The sequence below is a fragment of the Rhinolophus sinicus genome, linkage group LG09, assembly GCF_036562045.2.
Source record: "Rhinolophus sinicus isolate RSC01 linkage group LG09, ASM3656204v1, whole genome shotgun sequence".
Classification (NCBI taxonomy): Eukaryota; Metazoa; Chordata; class Mammalia; order Chiroptera; family Rhinolophidae; genus Rhinolophus; species Rhinolophus sinicus.
Window position 1 is genome coordinate 61822590 of NC_133758.1, and position 26055 is coordinate 61848644.

Genomic DNA, 26055 nt, shown 5'->3' on the forward strand with positions numbered 1-26055 from the left:
TCTAGACATTCTAGGGAGCAGTGCCTCTGCTTTGGGCAAAATGCACTTTAGATGGACAGAGGCAAGATTCTGCTGCTGAAAACCACAGGAACTCTATGTCCCCTTCCCAGCATAATTCTACAATGTGTATGAATATTCTTTTATTTATTTTTTTTTGAAAGGCAATTCTTTTTTGGGGAAGGGGAACAGAACTTTATCGGGGAACAGTGTGTACTTCCAGGACTTTTTTTTTCCCCCCCAAGTCAAGTTGTTGTCCTTTCAATCTTAGTTGTGGAGGGTGCCATTCAGCTTCAAGTTGTTGTCCTTTCAGTCTTAGTTGTGGAGGGCACAGTTCAGCTCCATGTCCAGTTGCCGTTGCTAGTTGTAGGGGGCACAGCCCACCATCCCTTGCCGGAGTCGAGGAATTGAACTGGCAACCTTGTGGTTGAGGCGATGCGTTCCAACCAACTGAGCCATCTGGGAGCTCAGCGGCAGCTCAGCTCAAGGTGCCATGTTCAATCTTAGTTGCAGGGGGCGCTAACCACCATCCCTTGTGGGACTCAAGGAGTTGAACCGGCAACGTTGTGGTGAGAGTCCCGTGGCCCATGTGGGAATCGAACTGGCAGCCTTCGGAGTTAGGAGCATGGAGCTCTAACCGCCTGAGCTACCCAGCCAGCCCCTGTGTGAATATTCTTAACCTCTTCTCTTTTTCATTTCTGATCCCTCTTTGGTCGAAGTCATGGGGAGAATTCTGAAACAGGGAGGTGAGGACTTGGGTTCCATTCGTTCTACAAAGAACATCAATATGTAAATAAAGAAATAAATGCTGACAAGATGCAACAAATGCATAATAGAAAAAAAAAAATGAAATAATGCTCTTTCCAAACACAGTGAGGCGATTTCCTGGGAGGAAAGCAGAAAACGATGTTCCGTGTCTTGCTCAGGATGGTGGGCCCCAGGCTTGTGGGAGCACATTCACAGCACACAGCAGCCACTGGCTGAGCCTCAGCATGCTACGGAGCGGGGTGCAGCCATGGGTGTAGTGTGTGTTTTCGTGCCTGTGTGGATAGGATGTGCTGTGGCACGGAGACCATGAGGTTGGAAGTCTGACCATAGATTTGTCATTTGGGCCCCCTAGGTGCTTTCCAGGAGTGCTATGTTGCCAAAACTTAATGAGAAAGCATCAGAGTTTTGAAAATGTGCATAAAAATGTAATTACTTTTTTCTTTTATTGGTGGTAATGGTGGTGGAGACTGGGAGTGCAGACAACCTCAGGTGTCGTCCCCAAACCTCCCCAGGAACAGACCTCTGGTCCAGTTCACAGGGTGTGTGCTTCAGTGAGGCAAGGATGGGTTCTTGCATCCCTTACCTTGCCTGGGATAGGCTCCTTGTTTCTGATCTGGAAACTGGACCTAACACCTGGCCCTGCTGCAGCCTTGGGTTGTTGTGACGATGTGAGATTATATAAATGATAAAGTGTTCCATGGCAGTAAAGAATTGTTTCTTAAGGAAGGGGCGACGTTTGCTGGTGAGAGCTCATGGGTAGTGATTTACATGTCGATGTAGCCTCAACCCTGTGTTTTAATCTGTATGAGGAAGATTTTGTATCATTCATCCAGTGTGGCAATGATGAGGTTCCACAAGCTCAGACCTTCTTAAACAGGAAAATACTGTTTTCCTGTGAGAATCCCATTCGACTAGAAATCTGAGTATCCAGTCCCTGCCTCCCCTCACATTTTGTTGCCTCCTCCCCACCCCCATCCACCCTTCATTTTGGATCACCGAAATCTGAGTGCCGCTTTTCTGGGAAAGCCTGATATTCTGACTTCAGTTTTGTAATTTAATGATGGAGAGTTTCCTTAGTAAACCAAATTTAGAGTCCTAGAATGCTTATCTTATATCCAGACCTTGAACATAAAAGGCATTTTATACCCACAATTGTTCATTTAATGAGCAATTGCAGAGTGCAGGCCGGTTAAGGGATTGAGCTATATGCACTATTATTGCAAGAAGTATTCCGAAATACCAGAAATAGGACGTAAGCTCTGATCAGGGAGACTGCGAGCACAATTACCTTCTTTTCAAATCCTTCTGTGACACTGCGGGAGGAAAAAGGACTTTGAAACTTGAAAGGAAAAAGCTTGCTTTCAACCTCAAAAGCTAGGAGGAAAGGGCTCTGAAATTTGCTCAGAATTCCCAATTCACCATTAGCCTGTTTCTTCCTTTAGCCTCAAGGCATTCTCCGCTTTTTGAAAAGATGTTAAGAAATTCAGTCACAATAGAGAGCCTAGTTTTGAACATGTTTCCCCCGGTCCATTGAGGTCTGGGCTCCAGCCTTTGTGTGGGGTGAATTGAGCTGAGCGGCTAGCTGGTTGGAGAGAGGTGAATGAGGAGTCGCTGTGCAGTCGCAAATTCTGGCAAAGAAAGACGCTCCCCCTTTATCTTACAATATGCACTCCTGTACAACCCTGCTAGTGGCAATATGTGGAGTTGAGCCTGTTCTTAAGTCAATACAGAGTACTTGGTTTATAGCAACTCTTGTTAAGTTTGTCTTGTAATTGAAGCTGCTGTTGACCTTGCTTGGGGACCATTTGTAAAACCGTTTATTTAGCATAAACTGAAATAATAAACCCTCCTTCTCTCTGACCGATTGTGATAGGGTGACATTAGTTTGATTTAATGATTAGCTGCCTGACCCTTCTCCTGGAGAGAGCTGCTTGAATGGAGAGAGTTCACTTGGAAGCACTCAGAAAGAATACTAATGAGCTTGTTAAATTTAGCATGGCCCCAACCACTTTTAATTTCTCTAATGGGAGCAGCACTGCCTGGGAGAGGGAGAGGGAGGCAGGGAGACACCGAGAACATTCCCAGAGTGTCTGCTGCACAGCTAGAGAAAGCCCACTAAGGGAAGTTTGCAGAAAGTAGCTAGCCAGAGGCTGGAGACTGAGTTGTGAGTATTGTCTGTTCTCTTACACTCTGTCTTCTAGTACGTCTAGGGAGAAGAGAGGTGTAATGATGATAAAACGGGATTTAAGGGAGCAGCTTAAAATCAATGTTAATTTTTAAAAAGGTTGACACTTGTACCCTGAGCTCTTAATCAGCTAATTTTGTTAGGGTGACAGGGTGTTCCTCGTTAGTGATGTGGTGCAGGGTTTTATTTTTATATTGGAAGGGTCGTCGGAAACTTTTATCTCGAGACTTAGGCGTAAAAGCGCTTGTTTCCTGGGTTGCGGTGAGAAAAATCAGGAGTTTGTGAGCAATGCACAGGAGTGTGTGTTCCAGTGCTGCTTCACACAACAGGGTTGCTTTCTTTTTCCACTTTTGTTGTGAATGGTCTTTCTTGTGAAGTGTTTGCAGTGAAGCAGCTTCTGAGTTCTTGGAGTTGACAGCACTCGAAATGTCCGGCGCGTTGCAGGTTGCCTTTGGATGAGTTGGGAAAATCGGGGATAGTTTCTGAAAGTGATGCTTGGGCAGCTCTCCATTTGGGGGCAGGAATTCCTTAACTTCCACTCGAGCACAGATATACATACAGAGGAAGGAGGTACAAAGTGAGATGATGATGACAGTGTTTGAAATGATATTTTTCCCGAAACTTTTTAGTGAACTGAATGTTTCAGTGTGATCCCTGAGCTTGCTTGCAGCTGTTTAACTTAGAGAAGCTCGAGAAGCACGAACAGTCGCCTTGTGTTTGGCTGTTCAAGTCTATTGGCAGATGCTCCTGGAGCAGTGGGCCGTTTGCTTACATTTTTGCAGCCGACTTCTGTTGTTGCCATGGTGGACAGTGTGTTTCTGTCAATAATTTGGCCTGGCGTAGCCTGTCTGCACTGACTCTCAAACTTTATTGAACAACTCAGCTCAACTGAACAAGATTAGACAGCTTTCGTCTTTTGGCTTGCTGAAGTGGTTGCTAAATTTATAAGAGCAGGCAGGAATATTGCTTGGAAGGTTTCCCTTCCACTGTAGAGAACATGCTTTCAAGCCCCGTGGCTGTTTGTATTCTGGAGCATGTGCACAGTCAAATTTTCATCTGAATGCCCATCAGAAGCAACCAGTTGAGCGGTAAACTTCATGAAATATTTGTCTGCTGGAATGTTTTGGAGAGGGAGGGTGGATAAAAAGGTGGTAGCCTCGACTATTGTAAAAGTCAGTCTGATGAAAGTTTCCAACGAAAAGTCTTGCCTGCATTTTACTTTACTAAGGGAATTGGTTACTTTTTTCTGTAATAAGTATTTGAACTTTGCTTATTTCTTTTTATAACTTTAATATTCACACATGTTGGGTTAACTCTCATTAAGAAAATAATAAAAAAATGTTCAGTACTTGTGGAAAATAATCATTTAGCTAAAAAAACACACCCCTATTTCTAACCCCTTCCCCCCACTACTGCTTTCTCCCAGGAGGCTGGGTGGAGGCTGCAGGACTCTGGCCACAACATGCCAATTCATCAGTTGTTCCTGAGGTTGGATTCAAATGCTCAGCATAAAGGCATGGCTTCTGAAAGAAACTCAAGCGGTTTAGCTACGTATGTGGTTTTAAGAGAAGAAGACTTAATTTTGTCTAGGAAGATTAAGTCAAGGGAATCCTGTTCTAAACCTGGAAGAGATTAGTAGAGCTTGGTTATTCATCTTTCCCATGGAATGCTAATTATGAGTCACAGCCCCTCTCGCTAACGGCTTTTTAGCTTTCCAAATGAAGGTGCATTCTACAGAACCTGCATCTCAGTGCTACAAGTTCAGGTTGAAATCTGAAATAAGGTTTTAATACAGGTGCAACTTAGTAGAAAATATGACTGGCTATTTGTAGGTTATAGGGATTTTATAACACTAAGAGTTTTTGTGTTTTTGACACCCTTTTGCCTTAACATAACTGCAAACCCTTATTCTATAGCCTGCAACTTCAATGCTAATGAAATACAAGTGTGGACTAGTGCATAAAAGGATTAGTCAGAAGGGAAAATAAAAATGTAGGATTTTTTTTTTAATAGTTTTCAAATTAGCAAAAGCATGGCTTGGTTGCTTTTGTAAAGATCAATGTGTGAAAAATGTGGGATTACACTAGGTTTTTTTTGTTTTGTTTTTTACGAGTTACTTGATAGAGTAAACTCATAATTTATTTCATAATGAATCCCATATTTGCAAAGTTCGGGGTGAGGATCTGCAGAAAACAACGCTAAAGGAATGTTTCCCAGTTACCCATAGTAGTCAGCAAATTCATGGTGAAGACCAACACATATCTATCTCATGGTTTATACTGCTTTGCAAGTCATTTGCTAGGCTGAAAAAAAATGTATTGCTTATTTCTTCAAGTCCCATATATCGGCAGAAAGATTACTGGCTTTAGGTAGTCAAGTCATTTAGTAAACACAAAACAGTAGTCATTAGTTTATATTTTCAGGCTTGTCTGTGTTCAGAGCTATACTTATTCTTCCTTCTGAATTGGTACAAACAGCTATGAAACTGCTAAAGTATACTTTTTCTGTTTTTTAGGGGCTCTTACCCAGACATACCTGTTTTACAGAATACTTTGAAGCTTGTATATTGGGATAAGATGTGTTCAAAATCTGTCCATCTAAAATGTACAATATTGTTATTTATACCCAAATATAGTTTTTCTTTCTTTCTTTTTTTTTTTTTCTGATCAGAAGTGGGAGACAGTTTTCAAATTAGATGTCTAAGCAGTGCCTGAATAATTTTGTTTTCATCAGGACTTATCTGCCTGAGGACAGTCTGTTGGTTAAATGTGGAGCTGGTTTGGAGTATGTGTATGATTCTAAGATGAATTGGTTCACTTGTGGGTTCAGATAGCCTGTGTGGTTTAATTTTATGCATTGTTTCTTTGATCCGTTGTTATAGAAAGGTCATCCAATCACATTTGCAGAGAACCATAATGGATGGATGGAAAGTTCTTACAGATTAAAGGGAGCAGAAGTATTAGGGAGCTAGAATATCAAATGTATATAGAATTTCATCGGGCTGTTTCTTACATGTTTGAAGCAATGTCTAGATCCCACCAGAGCATGTGCACATACCAGCATGACTGATACCTTCCTCACCCCAGAGCCAGCTTACACTTGAACTTTCAGCCTCACTCTTCGTTCCTCCCAGTTCTCACCTGTATTCTGTGGGCTGAAGCAGAAGTGTCTTGTGAGGGGCCCTGGAGGTTTCCATGATCGGCACCTGTGTAACCGTTGGGTGTTCTGTCCCATCTCTGGCTTTGTTAAATCTCTCAGTGGGTTACAAATCTGACTTGAAAACACTAAAACATGAGAACTTCTGGGTCACTTTCTAACAGGTCATCCTTCTCTGAGGAGCAGAGGCCCTCTGATCCCAGCATCACCCAGAGCCTCTGTAGGTGTTCAATCTCCCGTTTCCTGAGAGACCTTAGGCAGATGAGGGGAAGCTGTGGACTCCACAGCCCTCGGCTGGCAAAACATATCCAGCTTTAGTGGGACCTGTGGGTACACTGGAAAGTCCCTGAGGAAGAGCCTCACTGGCAGATTCAGCTGTACGCTGGTGATGGCAGTTTGCTAACCCCTACCTCTCAGTTTAACAGGCTCATTTCTGGCTCCCCTTCATCCTTCCATTTGTATTTTGCCCCTCGTTCATAGGCAGTTTTGTGTGAAGAACATTCCGTCAAGGTGCCGCTTTCAAAGTAGCCAAGAATGAGAAATTGGCTTATTTTGGGGAGGGAGATGTAAGTGATGACTGTTTTTGAACTGCTCCTTAAAGTTGTCACAGAGCTTTTATGTTTCTTCTTTCTTCAGAGGATGAAAGTCCTGGACAGACCTATCACCGAGAGAGAAGAAACGCAGTCACCATGCAGCCACAGAGTGCTCAGGGGCTTAGCAAGATCAGTGAGGAGCCTTCCACATCGAGTGACGAGAGGGCCTCGCTGATCAAGAAGGAGATCCATGGGTCCCTGCCGCACCTGGCCGAGCCCTCAGTGCCGTACCGTGGGGCCGTGTTCGCTATGGACCCCAGGAACGGTTACATGGAGCCTCACTACCGTAAGTTGGTCCCTCCCCGCAGCGCGTGACACCTGCTTTCAAGCCGTGGGAGGCTGTGTGCACACTTAACAAACTATTTTGCTTGCATTGATTCACACAAATATTTAACTTATGGTCCACTTTTCTTGTTATTTCTTCCATGTCTTGTCCATTTTTCTTTTTAGGGAGAGCCATGTCCTTACCAGCCCTAAGTAACTACAGGCCTCAGTGCAGCGGTACCCATCTGTGGCTCATCCACTGTAGTCCTTTCCTGGGACACCCAACTGGATGCTGCAGGGGGAAATTGGTTGATGGTGGTAACTACAGTAGGCTGCACTAGCTGAAGTCTTAGCAGAAGCAACTCTCATTTTAATGATTTTTTTGCTGAATTGTTGAGAAGATACAAACTTCTTTCAACAAATCAGTGCTAAATTCGTTCACAGGGAAGATTTTCTACGTGCTCTTTCTTCTCTCACTAGCACACCAGCAACATTGGGAGCTCCCTTTCGAGCACTGATAAAGCTTAAGAAATCAGTTAAGACTCTGAACACAGATATATGATGGTTTTCTCCAAAGGCAGAATATAAAGAAAAATATATGTGTTGAGTTTATTTCTGGCCTGTTTCTAGTTAGAAAATGTAACTTGACTGTGGACTAATGAAGTTCGTATTGAGGTGCCAAAGCTGGCGGCTCTTGATTACAGATTTATCACCTTGCCGGGATACGGATTTGCCATTTAACCTTCCTGGCTCCAGTTCCACATGAGCCATGGAGCTCCAGAGTGGGGGGCTTTCTCTTGTTTCCCTTTTCCCACATCATTCAGAAGTTTTAGTGTTTTAAGGCAAAAGGTCATTAGCCAGATGACTGATTAGTGAAGACAGCTGATTAGTGCATATTTTCTTGCTCAAGAAAGTGCCCAGGATAAAAGCTAATTCCATCCCTTCATTAGTTGGCTTGCAGCAGAGGGGGATGGTCCCTCATCAGGGTGCAGATCAAAGGACCTCGAGCTACCCAAAATCTCCGCACCCCTCCCCTCCGCCCCTGCCCCCCCCCCGCCCCCACACATACACACACGCACACAAGATTATATTGTTGGTAAAGATGGAAGATCCATTGTTTTTTTAACTGGAGAGAGACTTTTTTAAAAGTGGTCAAAAGCGTGGAGGAAAAGGTTTTAAGGATTCTTAAAAAGTCTTCTGTTTTAAACTTCTTTGTTTAAAAAGTGCTATCTCTTCCTATTGCTGCAGTTGTCATTTTTACAGATACGGAAATGAGGTATAATTGCATGTTCTTTTCCTTCCCTCATTAAAGGTTTATTTTATTTTTCTTTTATTTTAGGAATGAGAATTTAATATAGTGTTCATAGGGTTTTTCTCTGAGCACATTCCATTTTCTACATTGTCTTTTTATTTATGGGTCTACATTATACATCATACATGCAGAAAATATGAGGAAATCTACATACTTTTTACCTATATTAATTTTCCCTGATAATATGCTTACTTTAAAAAAAATCAAGTCTAGATTATTATACATAAACTCCTGGTGTTGTTTTTGGCCTTATGTATGAACAAATCTTTTCCCATCGTATATTTATGTTTTGTTTTCTATTCCAGATGCCCACTAATTAGTGAGGTATTTAATTGGTCAAGACAGCTGACCAGTACTTCTTTTTCGGCTGATGGAAGTAGGCAGATGACCGTTAACTTTCTCTCTGTGCCATTCAAATTGCAGTTTGCACTTGGTCCATTTGTTCTAATGGTTTGCCCGTTGAATCCTCTCCCTGTCACTTGAGAGGCCAGGGGATCTCTGTGCAGCTGGGACCCTTGTCACCTCTCAGTGGTCTGCGTGTGTGACCCAAATCCTGGGCCTCCAGTGGATTAACTAACACTGGCCCTAGAAAGCCTTTAGGAGGGCTTGAGACCATTCATTGTCACTATTTAGAGGCCATAGCATCAATAGGTTGGTTATTCTTCAGCTTTTCCCATGGTATTGTTGAAATCACTATTAAAATTACATGATAATTTACAAGCTCTGTAAAGTGTCAGTAACCAGATGGCACATACTATTTTAACCACTATACAAATGTGCTCCCTAAATTGGTCAAAATAGATGGTATCATTACATATGTAAGAGGGACAGGCACAGGCAGTGTTAGAAGTTATGCAGATGTCTTAGCACTCAGGGGATGTAGTTTTGAGTTCCAGCCCTGCCACCTACAGGCTGTGTGACCTTGGCCAATTGTGCTGGCCCCTCTACGAATCATTTCCTAACTGTTGAAGGAGGGTGATATGTGGCTGCCTGCCTCATGCTGTTCTCGTGAGAATTAAATGAGACCATGTATTTAGTAAAATCTCTGGCTCATGGTGACTGGCTCAGAAATATTATGCCCCATCCTCTTCCTCTGCCCCCCTCCTCTTCATCTTCCTATTTCCCCCTCTTCCTTCTGTTCCATAATCACCCTCATCACCATCACCATCATCGTCATCATCACCATCATCACCACCATCACCATCACCATCATCACCATCTGTGTATGTGATAAGTTCATTCCCCAAACCAAGTTACTTTTGTTAGTGTTGCACTTGTGTTTGGTGTAGGGTACACTGGCTTTTCTCTGCCTGACCCACTCACCTGCCTCCCTGAGGTCAGCATCTCCTATACACACAGATTAGAGATGGAATGGCTTATAAACCCTAGGAAAAGGGTTGTGTGGTCAGAACTGTGCCCCATGGCCTTCAGAGCATATTCCTTTCTCACGGAACCTCAGTGTATTGATTATACCATGTTTCCCCTAAAATAAGACCTAGCCAGACCATCAGCTCTAATGTGTCTTTTGGAGCAAAAATTAATATAAAACCCATTCTTATTTTACTATAACATAACACCAGGTCTTACACAATATAATGTAAGACAAGGTCTTATATTAATTTTTGCTCCAAAAAACGCATTAGAGCTGATGGTCTGGCTAGGTCTTATTTTCGGGGAAACACGGTATTAGGTTGGTGCAAAAGTAATTGCTTTTGCCTTTATTTTTGACCTTTTAAACTGCAATTACAGTTGCACCAACCTAATATAATTTTTTCTTATTTTGTAAGTAATGAAATTTTAAAGCTTGAGAAGTTTCAACATTTTAAATTCTTGGCAGAAAGTGTTTTATGTAACGTACATTCTTAATACGTGCCGAAAATGAAAGGTACAATATTTATTCATATTGAATAATTTAAAGATGTCCTGAACTAAGTCTCAAAGAGTAAGATAGGATGTGACTTTACTTTTTCCAGAACCCTGTTGGATTATTTAATCTTCTACCAGTATAAAGAGTATTTTTTAGGTACTTTTATAATAGTCTTTGTGCCTTATCTGGATTGAATTATCCAGGTAAACCTAATAACTGATGTGATGCTGAAGTTGACATCGTCTTAAGAATTTTTTAGTGTATGAGAAAAATACCCTCTTAAAAATGAAGGTAAAAGTTTGATCACATTTCTTTACCTTGTCTCAGTACTGCAGCATTGTCAGTAACACAAGTTCATTGCAGACGTTCAGTGCCTCAAGTTTTAGAACACCTTTTTAGGCCACTGCCTTTTTCTTTGAGTCATACACCAGCTCCTTCAGGCGGTGAGACTGAAGACTCTTTTAACCCAATGTAGCTGGGTATCTGCACTCACAATAATTCCCTGGTTTCTCTGTGGTTGGAAAATGCAGACTTTCCAAGATGCATAATTTGTGCTTCTATATATACTAACTTTGTATTTCTAACGTGTGGGCAGTTTTCCTGTAACACCGGAAAACGGAAAATCGTTTTCTCCCCCCTCAGAAGGACATCTGTAAAACTTTTATTGCACAAGACTTTATTATACTTGGGTATGCAGTGTTGCATCTTCACAAATTACACTTAGGCAGGATTCAAAGTATTTTAGGTTTTGTGGGTTGGTTTGACTTAGGAAAAAAAAAAAGAAAAGAAAAAAGAAAACCCATGGATAGTGGGCACTTCAAACATTTGCAACATATGTTTGGAATAAAATCCTCTTGGGGGCCTTGGGGGTTGTTCCCTCCTGAAGGGCTCTGTGGATGGGCTATATATCAGGGCTGGGAGCGGACATTGGGTCTGCAAGGCTCAGGCGCCAGGCGGTGCTGACAGGCTCCCTGCTGCAGGATCACTAGCACTTGATAATTGGGGAGAGTCTGGGAGGGGCCGGATTTGAGCGACTGACCTGCTTGTACTGGCATCAGGGTAAGGACCCCCAGCTCCTGCCCAAAGATTTCTCAGCAGTTTTATTCTGCTCCTGTTCCATCTGTAGCCAGATACTGCAAAGCACCATCCCCCCTTTGCTTTCACTGACTGCCGTGCATTTATTGTTTTATAAACTTGCAAGGCAGATGACATAATAGTTAAAGCATTCCTGCACCCTGGGCGACACTTAACTTTTATTCTCTTCCCTGTTACAGAAAACATGTGTTTCATTGTCTTCTGTCTTAGTCTTACTGTGAGGAGGCCAATTTTCTAACTGTCCCTGCAGGGGTCTTTGTGGGGAGTTTCTTGGATTCACTAGTTGTGTCCTACAGGTTCCCTGCTGGTTTTCTTAAAGAGGGTAAGAAAGATGTCCCCCTTTTCTAAAATTTCAGGTCTCTTTCAGTTTTATAGTTGTGTGAAGAGTGCTTTCCCTCTGCCCCCAGATCCTCCCAAATAGGAATTCCTCATGGAAAATATGATTCATTCTGTGATTGAACACATACCACCGGTATTCTCCTTTATGTTTTCCAGCTCAGATGACAGAACTATTTGTTGCTAATTAGCAAAACCTGAGGAATAAGCTTAAAGAAAAGAAACTGAATTTTAATTGCTTGCATTTGTTTCTGTGGAAAGCTGGAGTACTGAGCCCACTTGCACCCTTATGTGCTTAAAGAAAAATGCATGTAAGATTTTTTTCTACCTGTTTTTATATTAGGTGACTTTCTACTGTCCTTAGAAATACATTTTCTAAGTGAGTAGAAGAGGAGATGTGTGTTTTACATATTTAATAGGTATACCTGCTCACATTTCTTTTGCTATTGGACTGTCATCTGGAGGCTGAGAGACAGAAATTGCCTGTAAGGCACAGTGAACAGTTTGGTGTTGACCAGAATGCAAAGGCATGAGAGTTTCCTGAGCACACAGCTCCATTCCCATGCAGGCTGTCTGCCTCTTGGGGAACAGCTGAGCCCATCCGGAGTGCTTTGGTTTTTCCCTTGAATATTAGGCTGTTTAACCAGAAAGAATGATGTTGGGTCATACCCTCTCTAGGGGCTGTGCTAGGTATCTTGCTTCCTTGGTTGTTCATCTTGACTTGTCAGGGGAACTGGAATGAGAAGATGCAAAGAAGTGTATGCACCTTTGCAAAATGGTGATATGTGAGCTTAAGAATAGTTTTCCTGCTTATTCTTGTCTTTCTCTTAGAAATTCCATATAACGACCCAAGGTTTCTTTCAACAACCCTGAGGTAATGTTTGAAGTCTAGAAACAGTGAACCACTTCCATAGATTTTTAAAGAGCTACATTGCAAGGTAACCCTGCAGAAAGCAGTCGAAGTTTAGGGATAATTGTTAGGGTTCCTACTGGCTTTCACCAGTGAATGTTGGCGACTCTTATGCTGATGTGACTGTGATCCTGCAGATTGATCTCGGGAGGTGGCGAGTGAAACTGGGAACCAAGAGCGAGAAAAGCACTGTAGCATTTGGGAAAAATTAGTTACTGATTTTATCCATTGAATTTTGGGGACATATTTATTAGAGAGGACCAGAAAGAAGCCTGAAAGCCACTCAGTAGAGGAATAGAAAGAAGAGGCTAAAGGAGACCATTTTCTAGAGAAAAATCAGTTGGCTCGTTGATGCAGTGGCTCAGCCGTTGCTTCCACTGCTGCCCAACAGTCCTCCCTCAGGCAAGTCAGGCTGCCCGCTCATAACTGCTGCTCATTCTAGAAAGTTCTTTGCTTTCCTCCTCCTTTTCCAGACTTACTTTTCTTCAAGCCCTATCTAAACACCACTGTCTTTGAAAGTCTTCTTTACATTCCATCTTACAAGGATATTTTCCTACCTGACACAAAGTACGTATGTAATTCTTACCTTTAAACACATCACAGCTGAGTCCTTTTGTTGTCTGTGTATGTTGGTCTTCATAATTGTTAAAGAAAAAAATACAGGCCCAAAATGGCATCACTGGTACTAAAATCCCATGATACCAAACCTAGAGTTAATACCTAATCTAATTGCAGTTTTAACATCTCCCAGAAACATAATCTTCTTAATCAGCCAGTCTGGAAGTTTCTGGTAAAGCACCAGTAAGGTAATCTGCATGATGGAAACCCTTCCCCTTCTCTTCCCCAAAGAAAAGCTGTTGTGGCCCCAAAATTACCATTTCTTTTGCTAATAGCTCCCTTGCCCCACCCTTCTTCCTATGAAATCCTTCCATTTTGTACAACTCCTGGGAGCACCTTTCTAGTTTCTAGCTGGGATGCTGCCCTATTCATGACTTGTTAATAAAGCTGATTAGATCTTCACATTTACTCAGTTGGATTTTGTTTCTAACAGAACAGTGTGGTAGTTCAGGGGTAGCATTGAGCCCTTATATCCACCAGGATTCTGAGGGCTGGCCTGGGGGCCCTTGAATGCTGCCATAGGGCAGAGATGGGCCCACTGTTCCATGGGCCAGAGAAGTTTGTCTGGAGCCTACCAGTGGACGTACTACTTGGCATCTTGAAGAAACAGATGTTTTTCCTCCATTTGACAATTTAAGTCCTTATACACAGCCTCTGATCCAAATGTAGTCACCCAGTCTTTTCTAAAAATAGGCAGGGTTGAAAGAAAGTATTTATGACACACCTTATACATTATAAATTGCACATTTGAAAACATCCAAAATATTTGCTTCTGGGCCATATAGCACATTTAACACTGCTGGGGTTTTTACTCTGGAATGAGTCAGCACTTTACTTTTAGGCGTGGATGACTACCCCAATTTTCAGTCCCATGGGGCCCACACAGGGGAGCAGAGTCTGCATGTTTTGATGTCCCTCTAAAATCGAACGAGTAGGTATTTTTTCCTGTAGTTAAGGTGAGCATGGTATTTGTTTCCCCTTTCCTAAATTTCAGTGATCTGTCCTATCTTCAGTAACCTAAGCAGTTGGTGATTTTGGTAACACCTTTCCAAGTTGTTACTGCCCAAGCATGGTGTAAGCCATGTCATTGGGAGACTCCACTGACAAATCGATTTGGGATCATGAATCCAGTTGTTTAAATATTCCATTCAGTTATTTTCCTTTTCTAGTTTGACACCCATCCAATCAATACAAGTGGCAGTTTTCTTTAGTTGTTTAGTTTCCCTCCCTCCCTCCCTTATTCCTTCCCTCTCCCATTTTTCCTTCTTTCCTTCTTTTGTCGCTGTCTCTTCTTTCCGTCCTTCCTAGAATAAAGCATGAGGAACAGGGCAACTCCTGCCATTTCATAGCCATCTGCTAACAGCTTTCCATTCCATTTTGTAACAGAGGCAACATTATACATATCCCTGGCACCTCCTTCTTTTTCTTGTATAATTAAAGAATGTTACCTTTGATGTCTCTGGAAAGCTGCATCTCCTGTCTTGCTTTAGCTTTCTTGATATTGTACCTATAAATTTGTGCTGTATCGTCATACTTCTTAGTGAAAGGGCTGCATTTTCTCTCTTTGTGCCTTTCACATTTTGGCATTTTATTGCTCCATCCTTCCTCTTTCTGAGAGTTTGGATTCTTGTAGCACTATTTGAAAAGTATCCAGTTTCCTCAACCCTTGTAGCTTTTCCATGAGGGGCCCTACTTTGGGACTCTCTTGCAATGAATTGATCTTATCTTCCTAATGTCTTCCTTTTGGGGAGTCTAGGCTTTTCATTAACCTCAGTTTTTGATGAGTTTCTTTATCTTAGAACAAAATGAGGAAAAATCTGGATTCATTCAGCCATTCATCTGGCAGTCATTGTTAATTGAGCTTGTGCTTAATTACTGAGTGTCTCCGAAGTGCTCACCAGTGTTGGACAGAAAGAACAAGCTTCCTGCTTCCAGGGAGCTTCGGGCTGAGGGGACATTGAGATGAGTAAATAAGCCCATGCAAAAAGTCCACCCCAAAGGACGTTTCAGCAGACATGGAAGCAGAGTCCTTTGGGAGCATGTAATACATGCACTTGACCCAGACTTAATGAGTCCAGAAGTCTTACTGGAGGAAGTGACACCTGAACTACCCTCCCTGGCAAAGAGTAGAGAGGAGTGTTTGCAAATGTGGAGACCTAACACCTGTGAGTACCTGAGAGGTCTCTGATTGGAGGGTGGAGCTCAGGGAAGGGCGTAAGTAACACGACACAGGATACTTTCCAGAGTGCAGATCAGCATGTTTCATGGGAAGCCGGTATCTTCTGCAGGAATCCAGGGCGATCCCTGAGGTTTGTATCATGGCTTTTGAAAACTTGAACTATGTTTCCCGTCACTGACTCAGAGCATACTTGTTGCTGACTTTATTCACCTCCTCCAGATTTGCTCGTGTGGGGTCCTGCCCCACAGCCCCTGCCAACCTCTGTGTTGGCTGACCTTCGCCTGTTTCCCCCCTGAAGATGGCAAAATCCATTTCTACTTGTTCTCCGTCTCCTGAGCCTTTACTGTATGAGATAATCCTGGTAGTCACAATATCTTGATCTTGAAATGCAAATCCCAAACATTGGGAAAAAGAGGGGGCTTAATTTCCAGTGAATTAAGAGTGTTCTGTATCAAGATACATTTTAACTCCAAAATAGAATATTCACAATTTAAAAAAAACAAAACCCTTGAGTTTTATTTTATAGGAAAACTCTCAAATACCCTAACACCAGTCCAGCTAGAGAAATTGTGTAAAGGGCCCACAGCAAAGTTGGGGATGGGGGCCAGAAATAACAAAGTGAAATTCAGCTGGGAAATCCAGTAGCTGATAGGGCTGGGGAAAATGAGAACAAAGACTTCCAGTGTGGGGATAAGCCTGCAATCTGCCTGGGCAGAAAGACTCCTAGGGGAGATGGTGGGACCCCCAGGAGGAGACAGAACAGGAGCCATGTCCTCTCTGTAGGGGGCTGCACAGCTAATCAGTGGACATTGTGCAGGTCGGAGGAGGCCTGCTTTGGGAGGAGGGGTGTTTGCTATTCCGTCGAGGGGGACCCAGATCTACAACCTGACTGTGCTTGTGACTTGTGAGGGGGTCAAAGGAGGCGCCTGTTTCGTAGGTTAGAGAGGAGGAGAGAGACGTGCATGGGGGCTGAGAAACAGACACCACCTCTTCTTCAGTTTGCTTTCATGGAATAAACCTGCTTTCAAGCAAGATTTCAAATTTTCTCTTCCCCACCCCCATTCCTGCTTTTCCCCTTTATGTCTTTACGTAAGGAATGTCAAAGGTTACCACTGCCCCCCGACCTCTCCCCCACCCCCATCTGTGGTTGCACGAATTTCACACTGGGCTCTGTGATCCCAGTTTGGTTTCATGAATCTGACTATGTAGGTTGGATGAAATGTGCATTCCTTCCACATTTTTAAACATATTTTGTGTCCATCACATCCCACAAATTGATGCTACAGAGAGACAGTTGAGCCGTGTGAGGTACCTGAGTGCCTCTGGTGTACCAGCTCCTCTGCTCACAGCCCTGGTGTGACGTACGTAGTCCAAGCCGTTCTCCATTGGGTACACGACGCATGGTATACATTCTCATTTCAAAAATACCGTGTGTTTTTTGAGGGCCTGCTATGTATGTGTGTGGGGACAGAGCCCCAGAAAGTAGTTTACAGGCTCTCGGCCTCACGTGGAGAGGTGCTGGCTCGGCTGTGGCTGATTGGCTATCGGCTGTGGCTGGTTAGCTGATTGGCCGCCGGTATAACTGCTGCGGCTACGGAGGAGAGCCGAGGACTGCTGAGGATTGCCGAAGAGCCGAGCAGAGCCGAGGAGAGCGGAAGAGAGGAGAGGAACAGGGTCGAGAGAATGGAGGAGAGTCGTCGGTCGTTTGGCGGAAAGGCTGACGGCAGGTCGCACGTCCGGTGAACCCAGCCTCCAGTGAGACTATAGTGGTATGACTCCCCTACCTATGGCTCCGTGGGTGTTCCTTTTTGGCCTCATCAAATCCTGCGTTCTTGTGTGGGGAGCGGGAGCAGAGACCCCGCAGGTCGCCCCGCCTGAAAAATGGCGTGGAGAGCAGGCCTCCGCGCACGACAAATGGCGCAGTGAGCAGGGTCTCCTGCACGACAATGTGCAATTCGGTCACTGTCTAGGTCCTCAGGGGTTGGCATTTGCCAAAACTAATCCAGTCCTTGTTGCTCGTGGAGCTGACATTTCAGCTGGAGGACACACAGCAGACACCTGGGCAGAGATGTCAACGAGACTCAAACAGCTGATACTCTGAGCCCACTAGAACAGGCAGTGTGTTAGGGAGAGCCTCAGGTGCAGTGATGGATCTTAGAATGGGCAGGTATGGCAGGGCAGGCCTTGCTAAGAGGTGTCTTTATAGCTGAGACACAAAAGACAAAAAGGAGCCAGCCATGGGAGGATGTAAGGGGAGAGTATTCCACTTAAAGAGTGGAATTTGGGGGTTTGCTGTGGCTGTGCCAGGAGCAGAGGGAAGGCTACTTTGGTGGCTGCTGAGGGAGAGGGACAGCTAGGGGAGATGAGGTTGGGAGTGCCTGTGGGTGATGGACAGCCAGTGGAGGGAGTGACGTGAGTTGCTTTTTATTTGAGGAATATAACTCTGGGTGGTTTGTGGGTGTCATGCGGGGTGTCATGCGGTGTCTCAGCTCCCACTCCCCACATAAGAACGCAGGATATGGTGAGGCCAAAAAGGAACACCCACGGAGCCATAGATAGGGGAGTCATAACACTATATTCTCGCTGGTGGCTGGGTTGGAGACACAGGAAGCAGGCACCGCACTATCCGCAACCTGCCGTCCACTTCTCTCTGCCAGCCAACCTCACTTGCTAGCTGCAATCCGCTCTTGCTAGCTCAGCCACCATCTTCTTGCTAGCCCCCATTTGCTGCTAGCGTAGCCACAGCAGTTATATTAGTGGCCAGTGGCTCACTGGTTACAGCTGATGGCCAACTAGCCACAGCTGATGGCCATCCAATCACAGGTGATGGCCATTTACTACCCGAGTGAGCAACTTTCCACGTGAGGCCGAGAGCCTGGAAACTGCACTCCTGGCTCTGTCCCCACAGTGGGGGCTGTCACGAGGGGCAGAGGGCAGAATTAGGGTGGTGACTCAATAGGCTGTTCCAGTAGCCCAGGCGGGAGGGAAATGGTTCCCCTCTCAGAAATTACAGTCAGCAGAAGCAAGGCCTCTCTGTCCTTAGAGGGACTTGTCTTCGCCGCAACAGGAAAATCAGCCCAATTCGGCCTCCTCCCATGACTACCTCCACATACTATGACACTGGTTTTGCTTATTGTGGGGACAGAGGCCCAGAAAGCAGTTTCCAGGCTCTCGGCCTCACATAGAAAGGTGCTGGCTCAGGTAGTAAATGGCCATCAACTGTGATTGGATGGTCATCAGCTGTGGCTAGTTGGCCGTCAGCTGTAACCAGTGAGCCATTGGCCACTAATATAACTGCTGTGGCTACGCTAGCAGAGAGAGAAAAAGATGGGGGCTAGCAAGAAGATGGTGGCTGAGCCTGCAAGCGGCACAGTGAGGGTTGAGAATTGTGTGGCTCCTGTTTCCTGTTTCTCCAACCCAGCCGCCAGCGAGAGTATAGTGGTATGATTCCCCTACATATGGCTCCGTGGGTGTTCCTTTTTGGCCTAGCCACATCCTGCATTCTTATGTGGGGAGTGGGACCAGAGACCCCGCAAGCCATCCCGCATGACATGTATGAGTTCATTAAATCTGTACAACATCCTTATGAGAGGTTGTCATGATTTTCCCCGATGACAGATGAGGAAGCTGAGGCCCAGTAAGGCTAAGGGAGTTGTCCATTTTATGTAGTTCAGAAGTCTCTGAGCTAAGGTTTGAAGCCACACGTTTTGGCTCCAGAGCTCAAATTCTTAATCTGTGCCCAAGACTGCTCAGTCTTCATAATGGCACTCCACGTGTGCAGCAGGGCTGAGGGCCTGGCCAGGTGGGCAGGGGTTTGGACTCAGCCCCATTAGGGGGAGATTGGGAACTCGGCTGGACTGGGTGGTGCTGTTGCCAGTGGTGACAGCACAGGCTTGGAGGGCTCTTGGGAGGCCAGGCTGATGGTCGCTCAGGTCTCCAGACAGCGTGGAGGTCTCGGGTGCTCCATGCGACCCCTGCAGTCATGGTGTTCCTGGCATAGCTACGTGGGACTGAAGGAGAAATTATTTCTCAGTGGGTATTCTAAAGAACTGGAAGTTCCCGATAACTTAATTACCAGAAGGCCTACAGGTCCTCTCTGTGCCCTTCTGATTTGGGGAGATATGTGTGTGAGGAGACAGTGACACAACACAACAGTCAGTGAAGCATTTACCAGGTGCTGGTGTTGGACTAACAACCCTTCCCATGATCTCATTTAGTTTTTGCACAAACCCACTCGCACCTGAATTAACTGGATTCACAGTGCGCCTCTTGAGTCCCGTCTCCACAGCCCAGGGTTTGGGAGCAAGTGAGGGAGGACCCCTGTGTACTGCTCTCTTACTTGTCTTGTTAAACTGCCCCCTCCCCTGCCCCAGTTTTCCCCCTACCTGCAGTGGCTTTGGGGACAGAGGCTGTCTGTTTGGATCAAAGATCGATTCACTGGGTGAACTCTCCATTCTGACCAGCAGCCTGTGTAAGTACAGAGCTTTCACCATAATAATACAGTATCTGAATCCACCTACGCCTTGTCTGGGACAGTGATCCTCAGCTGTCCCTCTGTGTGACACACAGGGCAGCAGACCACCCTGCCCCACCCAGGGGAAAAAGTGGCAGGGAGAGAGCACCCCCTTATTTATAAGTGTGCTTGGTATGTTTATGAGAGAGGGAGGGCGGGAGAACACGGACACAGGCCTTTTTGCACAAGGGCATCGTGGTGTCTCACTGCTATGAGGAGTTCCCGGTCTCTGGGCTCTGGCGTCTCATAAACTGAAAGAATCTTGGGGAGAAGCAGTTAGGCATGTTAAGGGGCTGGGGGAATGATTTATGAGAAAAAAATGAAAAGGACTGGATGCGAGTAACGGACAGTGCCAGCTAAAGAGACACACGGCAATCCTCAATGGATAACTGAAGGAGGTAGACACTAAGGAGGGACAAGACTGACGAAAATGTGTGAAGACAGGCAAGGATAAGACAGGGGGACTCTTCTCTCAGGGGTTTGCAGCTACCACTGGTGTTTGCTGTAAAGGCGAATGCGAGTTCTCAGACCCGTCTGCATCACGTATGTGTCAGGAAGCTTGATCTCACCCGAGCTGGATCTGGATCTGGAGATAAAGATGCAGGTTGTAACAAAGCTCCCAATATATTAGCAAAATAAGGAAAGTTAATGAGACTTTTTAAAAAAGATTTTTATTAAAAAATATAGCTGACATACATTATATCAGTTTCAGATGTACCCCGTATTTATTCAACATTTATATACCTAAAGAAGTGATCACTATTAAGTCCAGCAACCATCTGACACCATACCATTCTATCACAATATTATTGGCTATATTCTCTATGCTGTACATTACATCAGGTGTACAGCATAGTGGTTAGGCATTTATGTAATTTAAGAAATGATCCCCCTGTATAGTCTAGTACCCACCTGGCACCATACATAGTTATTGCCATATTATTAAGATATTCCCTATGCTTTACTTTACGTTCCCATGACAACTGTGTAACAATTTGTACTTCTTGATTGCTTCATCTTTTTCACCCAGCTCCCTAACCCCCCTCCCATCTACCACCCCCCAAAAATCTAGTATCCATCTGACACTATAGTTATTACAAAATTATTGATTATATTCCTTATGCTATACCCTACATCCCCATGACTACTGTGTAGCAACAAATTTGTCCTTCTTAATCCCTTCCCCTTTTCCACTCATCCCTAAGCTCCCTCTGATCTGGCTACCATCAATGTTCTCTGTGTCTATGAGTGTGTTTCTGTTTTGTTTATTTGTTTTGTTCTTTAGATTTCATATGTAAGTGAAATCACATTGCATCTGTCTTGCTCTGTCTGACATACTCCACTCAGCACAACACCGTCTAGGTCCATCCATCCATTCTGCCACAGATAGCAAGAACCCATTCCCTTTCATGGCTGAGCAATATTCCATTGTATATGTACCACCTCCTCTTTATCCATTCATTCATTGAGGGATGGACGCCCTGGCTGACTCCACATCTTAGCTACTGTAAATAATGCTGCCAGGAATATGGATTCACACATCCCCTAGAAGTAGCATTTTAGGTTTCTTCAGATAAATACCCAGAAGTGGAATTACTGGGTACTTCTTTGTCTCTCATTGTAGTATGAGATTTAAAATCTATTTTGTCTGGTATAAGTATTGCTACCTCAGCTGTTTTTTTGTTGTTGTTTTTGTTGTTTGTTTGTTTCCATTTTCATGAAATATCTTTTCCCCATCCCTTTACTTTCAGTCTGTGTCTATCTTTGAATTTGGAGTGAGTCTCTTGTAGGCAGCATATGTAAGGGTCTTGTTTTCTTATCCATTCAGTTGCCCTATGTTTTTGATCAAAGCATTTAATCCACTTACATTGAAAAGTAATTGTTGATAGATATGTTATTGCCATTTTATTATTCATATTTTTCTTTTCTTTTTTGGTCTTAAAGTCCCTCAAACATTCGTTGTAATATTGATTTGGTGGTGATGAACTCCTTTAGCTTTTTCTTGTCTGGGAAGCTCTTTATCTGTCTTTCGATTCTCAACCATAGCCTTGATGGGTAATTTCAGTTGTAGGTTATTGCTTTTCATCACTTTGAACATTTTGTGCCAGTCCTTTCTGGTCTGCAAAGTTTCTGTTGAGAAATCAGCTGACAATCTTATGGGAGCTCCCTTTTAAGTTATTAGTTGCCTTTCTCTTGTGGCTTTTAGGATTCTCTCTTTGTCTTTAACCTTTGCCATTTTAATTGTAATGTGTCTTGGTGTGGGCTGTCTCGGCTCATCTTGTTTGGGACTCTCTGCTCTTCCTGGACTTGTATGTCTATTTTCTTTGCCAGGTTAGGAAAGTTTTCAGTCCTTGTATCTTCAAATATGTTCTCAATCCCTTGCTCTCTCTCTTCTCCTTCTGGTACCCCTATGATGCAAATTTTGTTAATCTTGATGTTGTCCTGGAGGTCTCTTAAAGTACCTCAATTTTTAAAATTATTTTTTTCTTTTCATGTTCTGATTGGGCATTTTTTGTTACTTGGTCTTTCAAATCGCTTATTGAATCCTGTGTTTCATCCAGTCTGCTGGTGATTCCTTCTAGTGCATTCTTCATTTCAGTTATTGTATTCTTTACTTCTGACTGGTCCTTTTTTTATGGTTTCTGTGTCTTTATATGCTTGCTATCTCTTTGTTGAAGTTCTCACTAAATTCCTTGAGCATCCTTACAACCATTGTTTTGAACTTTGTCTCTGGTAGGTTGCTTGTCTCCATTTCATTTAGTTGTGTTTCTGGAGTTTTCTCCTGTTTTATTTGGGACATATTTCTTTATTTCCTCATTTTGGCTGCCCGTCTGTGTTTGTTTCTATGTATTAGGTAGATCTGCTATATCTCCCAATCTTAGCCAGCTGGCCTTATGTAATAAGGTGTCCTGTGAGGCCCAGTGGCACAGTCCCTGGTCATCTGAGCTGGGTGCTCCAGGAGTGTCCCTGGTGTGGGTTGAGTCTTAATTGCTATTGGGATGTCACTGGGTGGGATTGACCATCAGGCTGGCTGGCTGTGGGGTTTGGCCACATCCACATCTTATGGGCTGCTGTTGGGGGGGGGAGCAGCAGAGGAGGGGCTTCCCACATGGAGCCGGATTCACCTTAGTGGGCTCTGGTGCCTGTTGAGACTGCCCTTTGGGTGTGCCATGTGTGGGGCTAATTGGGTGGTGTTCTGCTGTGGTCTGAAGCCAACCTGCAAGTATGTTGGTTCTGGGGCCTCTTGGGAGGGGCTCTGGAGCTGACCCAGGTCACCCACTGCCTGTGACCAGTCAGGGACTGCCAGATAGGACTGCAAAGTGATCCACACTTGATTGCTGCCTGTGCTGGAGCTGGAGGCACATGGGAGAGGCCCTGCTGTGAACCGAGGACATCTGCCACCAATACCGAGTCTGGGGTAGCTCTGCAAAAACCCAGTACACACCAAGGCCTGTGGCTGGTTACTGGCTGTATAAGGTTCAGCCCCTGATAAAGCCTTGTTTAGTATGGAGTTGGGTGTGTGTGTGTGTGGGGGGGTCTCAGTCAGTCACCTGATGGAGCAAGCAGAAATCACCAGGCCAGTTCAGATTCAGATTTGTTTATGGGCGTTGGGGGAGGGCTCAACACAGGAAAGATGGTGCCCACCTGCCAGCTGTGCAGGAGAAGCACCCCACACAGGGGAATTGTGACTATCTTCCAGCCCTTGCATCGAAGCCACGCACCTCTGTTTGTACCGCCCACCCCATATTTCTCTGATGCCCCCCGTCACAGTCCCTTCTTGGAGCCCAGGGTGAGTGTCTGCAGGCAAGTCTGTGTGGGAGACTTAAGAGAATATCCGGGTTTCCCATAGCCTTTTGTTCCATCCAGATTGTCGGAACCCCCACTGTTTTTCACGGGCAGAACTTGTGGGAGCTCCTCTTCCTGGCACCAGTACTCCAGGCTGGGGAGTCTTGTGTGGGGCTGGTGTCCCTTGCTCTTCTGTGGGAAACCTCTATGGCCAAGATATCCCTCCCAATTTTCATCTGCCACGCAGAGGTTTGGGGCCAGCCCATTTCACCACTCTGCCCCTTCTACCAGTCTCGACATGGCTTCTTATTTATATCCTTAGTTATAAAGCTTATGTTCAGCTAGACTTCAGATTTTTCTCCAGATTGATTGTTCTATAATTTAGTTGTAATTTTGATGTGTTCATGGGATGAGGCAAGCACAGTGTTTATCTATTCTGCCATCTTGGATTTCCGGTTCCAATACAATATGGAGACTTTTAAGAGTGACTACAGATCCCCTGAGATATTTATAACTATAGTAGTAATCCAAAAGTTATGGAAAATTGTTACAAGGCCTTTAGAGAGGGCAGGAGAAAGACTTCTTAGATATGTTTATTTATTTTCTGATATTGACTTAGTGCCCCACACAGGAGAAACACAAAGTATGACCCTAGCTCTTGATTTTATATTTTGGGGAGACACTGCATGAAACAACACATGAAAACAATTAAGAAACCTATCAACAAATACGATATAGCAGGATGAAAGGCACAAACTGAGTCTAGGAGGGTGATTTCTGCTTCCAAGGGAGCTTTATAATAGAGCTTTGACTTTATGGCAAATTGAAGTCCAGTATGAAATTTCTCCTAATTAGCATTTTTCTTCTTCCTTCCAAATATCAAATTTATGGACCCTAAGAAATTCACATAACACATTTTCTGATGCTGCATTTTCTTCCTGCTTGATCCGTTCCAGCTGTTACTAACTTTCATGTCTGACTTTCATTAATTTATGAGGAGTTCTGCACTGAAGTCTGAAATGTTCCCCTGAATTTTAGACTTTTGGGGGGAGATTTCACCTTAGTTGATGATGACCCTTGCTGATATTTCAGGCAAGCATGTGAGTTTATTGTTCCTTGGTAAGTTTTCCAGGGCCCTCCAGTGATGTGTGCTTGCACATGGTGTCCTTGCCCCAGGGGGCTGCACAGGTAGGCTTGGGTAATGCTGACTTTACTGCATTCTCTCCTCCCCCCCCCCCCCCACGCCCTACCAATTGATCCAACCTGAGCACCCTCAGCATATCTCAATCTAGCACTTAGTTCCTGCCCTTAAAGTCTAACAAATAGGTTTTCTGCGATTTTACAGGCCTGCCCTCCGATCTAGGGCAGGTAAAAGTTTTGGCATTTTGACCATGGAGACTACCAAAAATGCGCTTTTCTTCTGTCTGCTGATGGCTCACAGTAACATGGAACTGAGTATAGGGCATGAAACATTCAGGTGCAGTGTTTGGTCATTCAAACTAGATTTTTCTTAAACTTGAGTCATATTTATGCTTGGTCATTGGAACTTAGTACTTCATATTGGTAGCCACGTGTTCTTCTGTCCGAGAGGGAGTGCAGGACGGAAATAGTCCAGTGAAGAAGGATGGAGGTGAGTGGTCAGTACTTGGGACTGCCTGCCCCTCAGAGGAATCGCTTTGGAGACCTGCCTTAGGTTTTCTTTTTGGAAATCTATTTCCACGGGACATTCTAAAATAAATTCTCTCTTGGTGACAGTGTAGTCTTGTTCCTTCGATGCCTTCACTTGCTATCAATCCTTAGATTGGGCATGGCTCTGAGGCATGCGTTTGTTCTGCTATTTCTGTGCTTTCAGTTCTGAGGATTAAGATTCCAATTAGAAGTTCTGGTAAACAGAGCCTGATGTTAGAGCTGCAATTGGCCCCTTTCTTGAGAAGAGTTGAGATCCTGCAGTATGGTGCGTGGAAGTGTGAGCACTCTTGTCATGTGTCCCCCTCCCCCACCCCTACACACACACACACACACACACACACACACACACACACACACACACACACCCCTGGTGCATGGATGGGAACTCTGGAGTTAGGAGAGGGCCTGGATTCCAACTGGCTGAGAAGCTCTGCAGGCTGTGTTGTGTGATTGAGTTTTGGAGTTAATGAACTTGCAGGCATCGGCAATGCTAACGATTGTGTGCATCATATCGTTACTTGTCCTTATTTAGCTAATAATACCTGAGACCAAGGGAAAATGTTTATTTCAGAGCACTCGCTTTGTTTGGATGACAACATAGTTCTGCAGAGAGCCCAAGTAGAAATGGAAACATTCTGAGGAGCTGGAGCTGTGTTCTTTTCCCCCTGTAGTCCGATGGCATGATGTTTTAAGTGTTATTTGTATTTTAAAAGAATTCAATTATTTAAAGTAAATATTCCTAAAAGTTTTTTCTTTTAGAAATTAATACTGAAGGTGGCCTTTTTGT

At 44.3% G+C, this 26055-nt stretch overlaps 1 protein-coding gene across 2 annotated transcripts in view; it reads left to right on the forward strand.

Annotated features, from left to right (window-relative positions):
• The window catches only part of GLI3 (GLI family zinc finger 3), a 278784-nt gene that overhangs the window by 81430 nt on the left and 171299 nt on the right, over positions 1–26055 (forward strand). Inside the window, exons 1-2 of one of the 2 annotated variants that reach the window (XM_074340521.1) lie at positions 2809–2929; positions 6743–6985. In XM_074340521.1, the coding sequence (XP_074196622.1) occupies positions 6796–6985 (190 nt within the window). In that variant the 5' untranslated portion in view covers positions 2809–2929; positions 6743–6795. Of the gene's footprint in view, positions 1–2808; positions 2930–6742; positions 6986–26055 lie in introns of those variants that run through there. The other variant, XM_019757536.2, reaches the window with a different exon arrangement.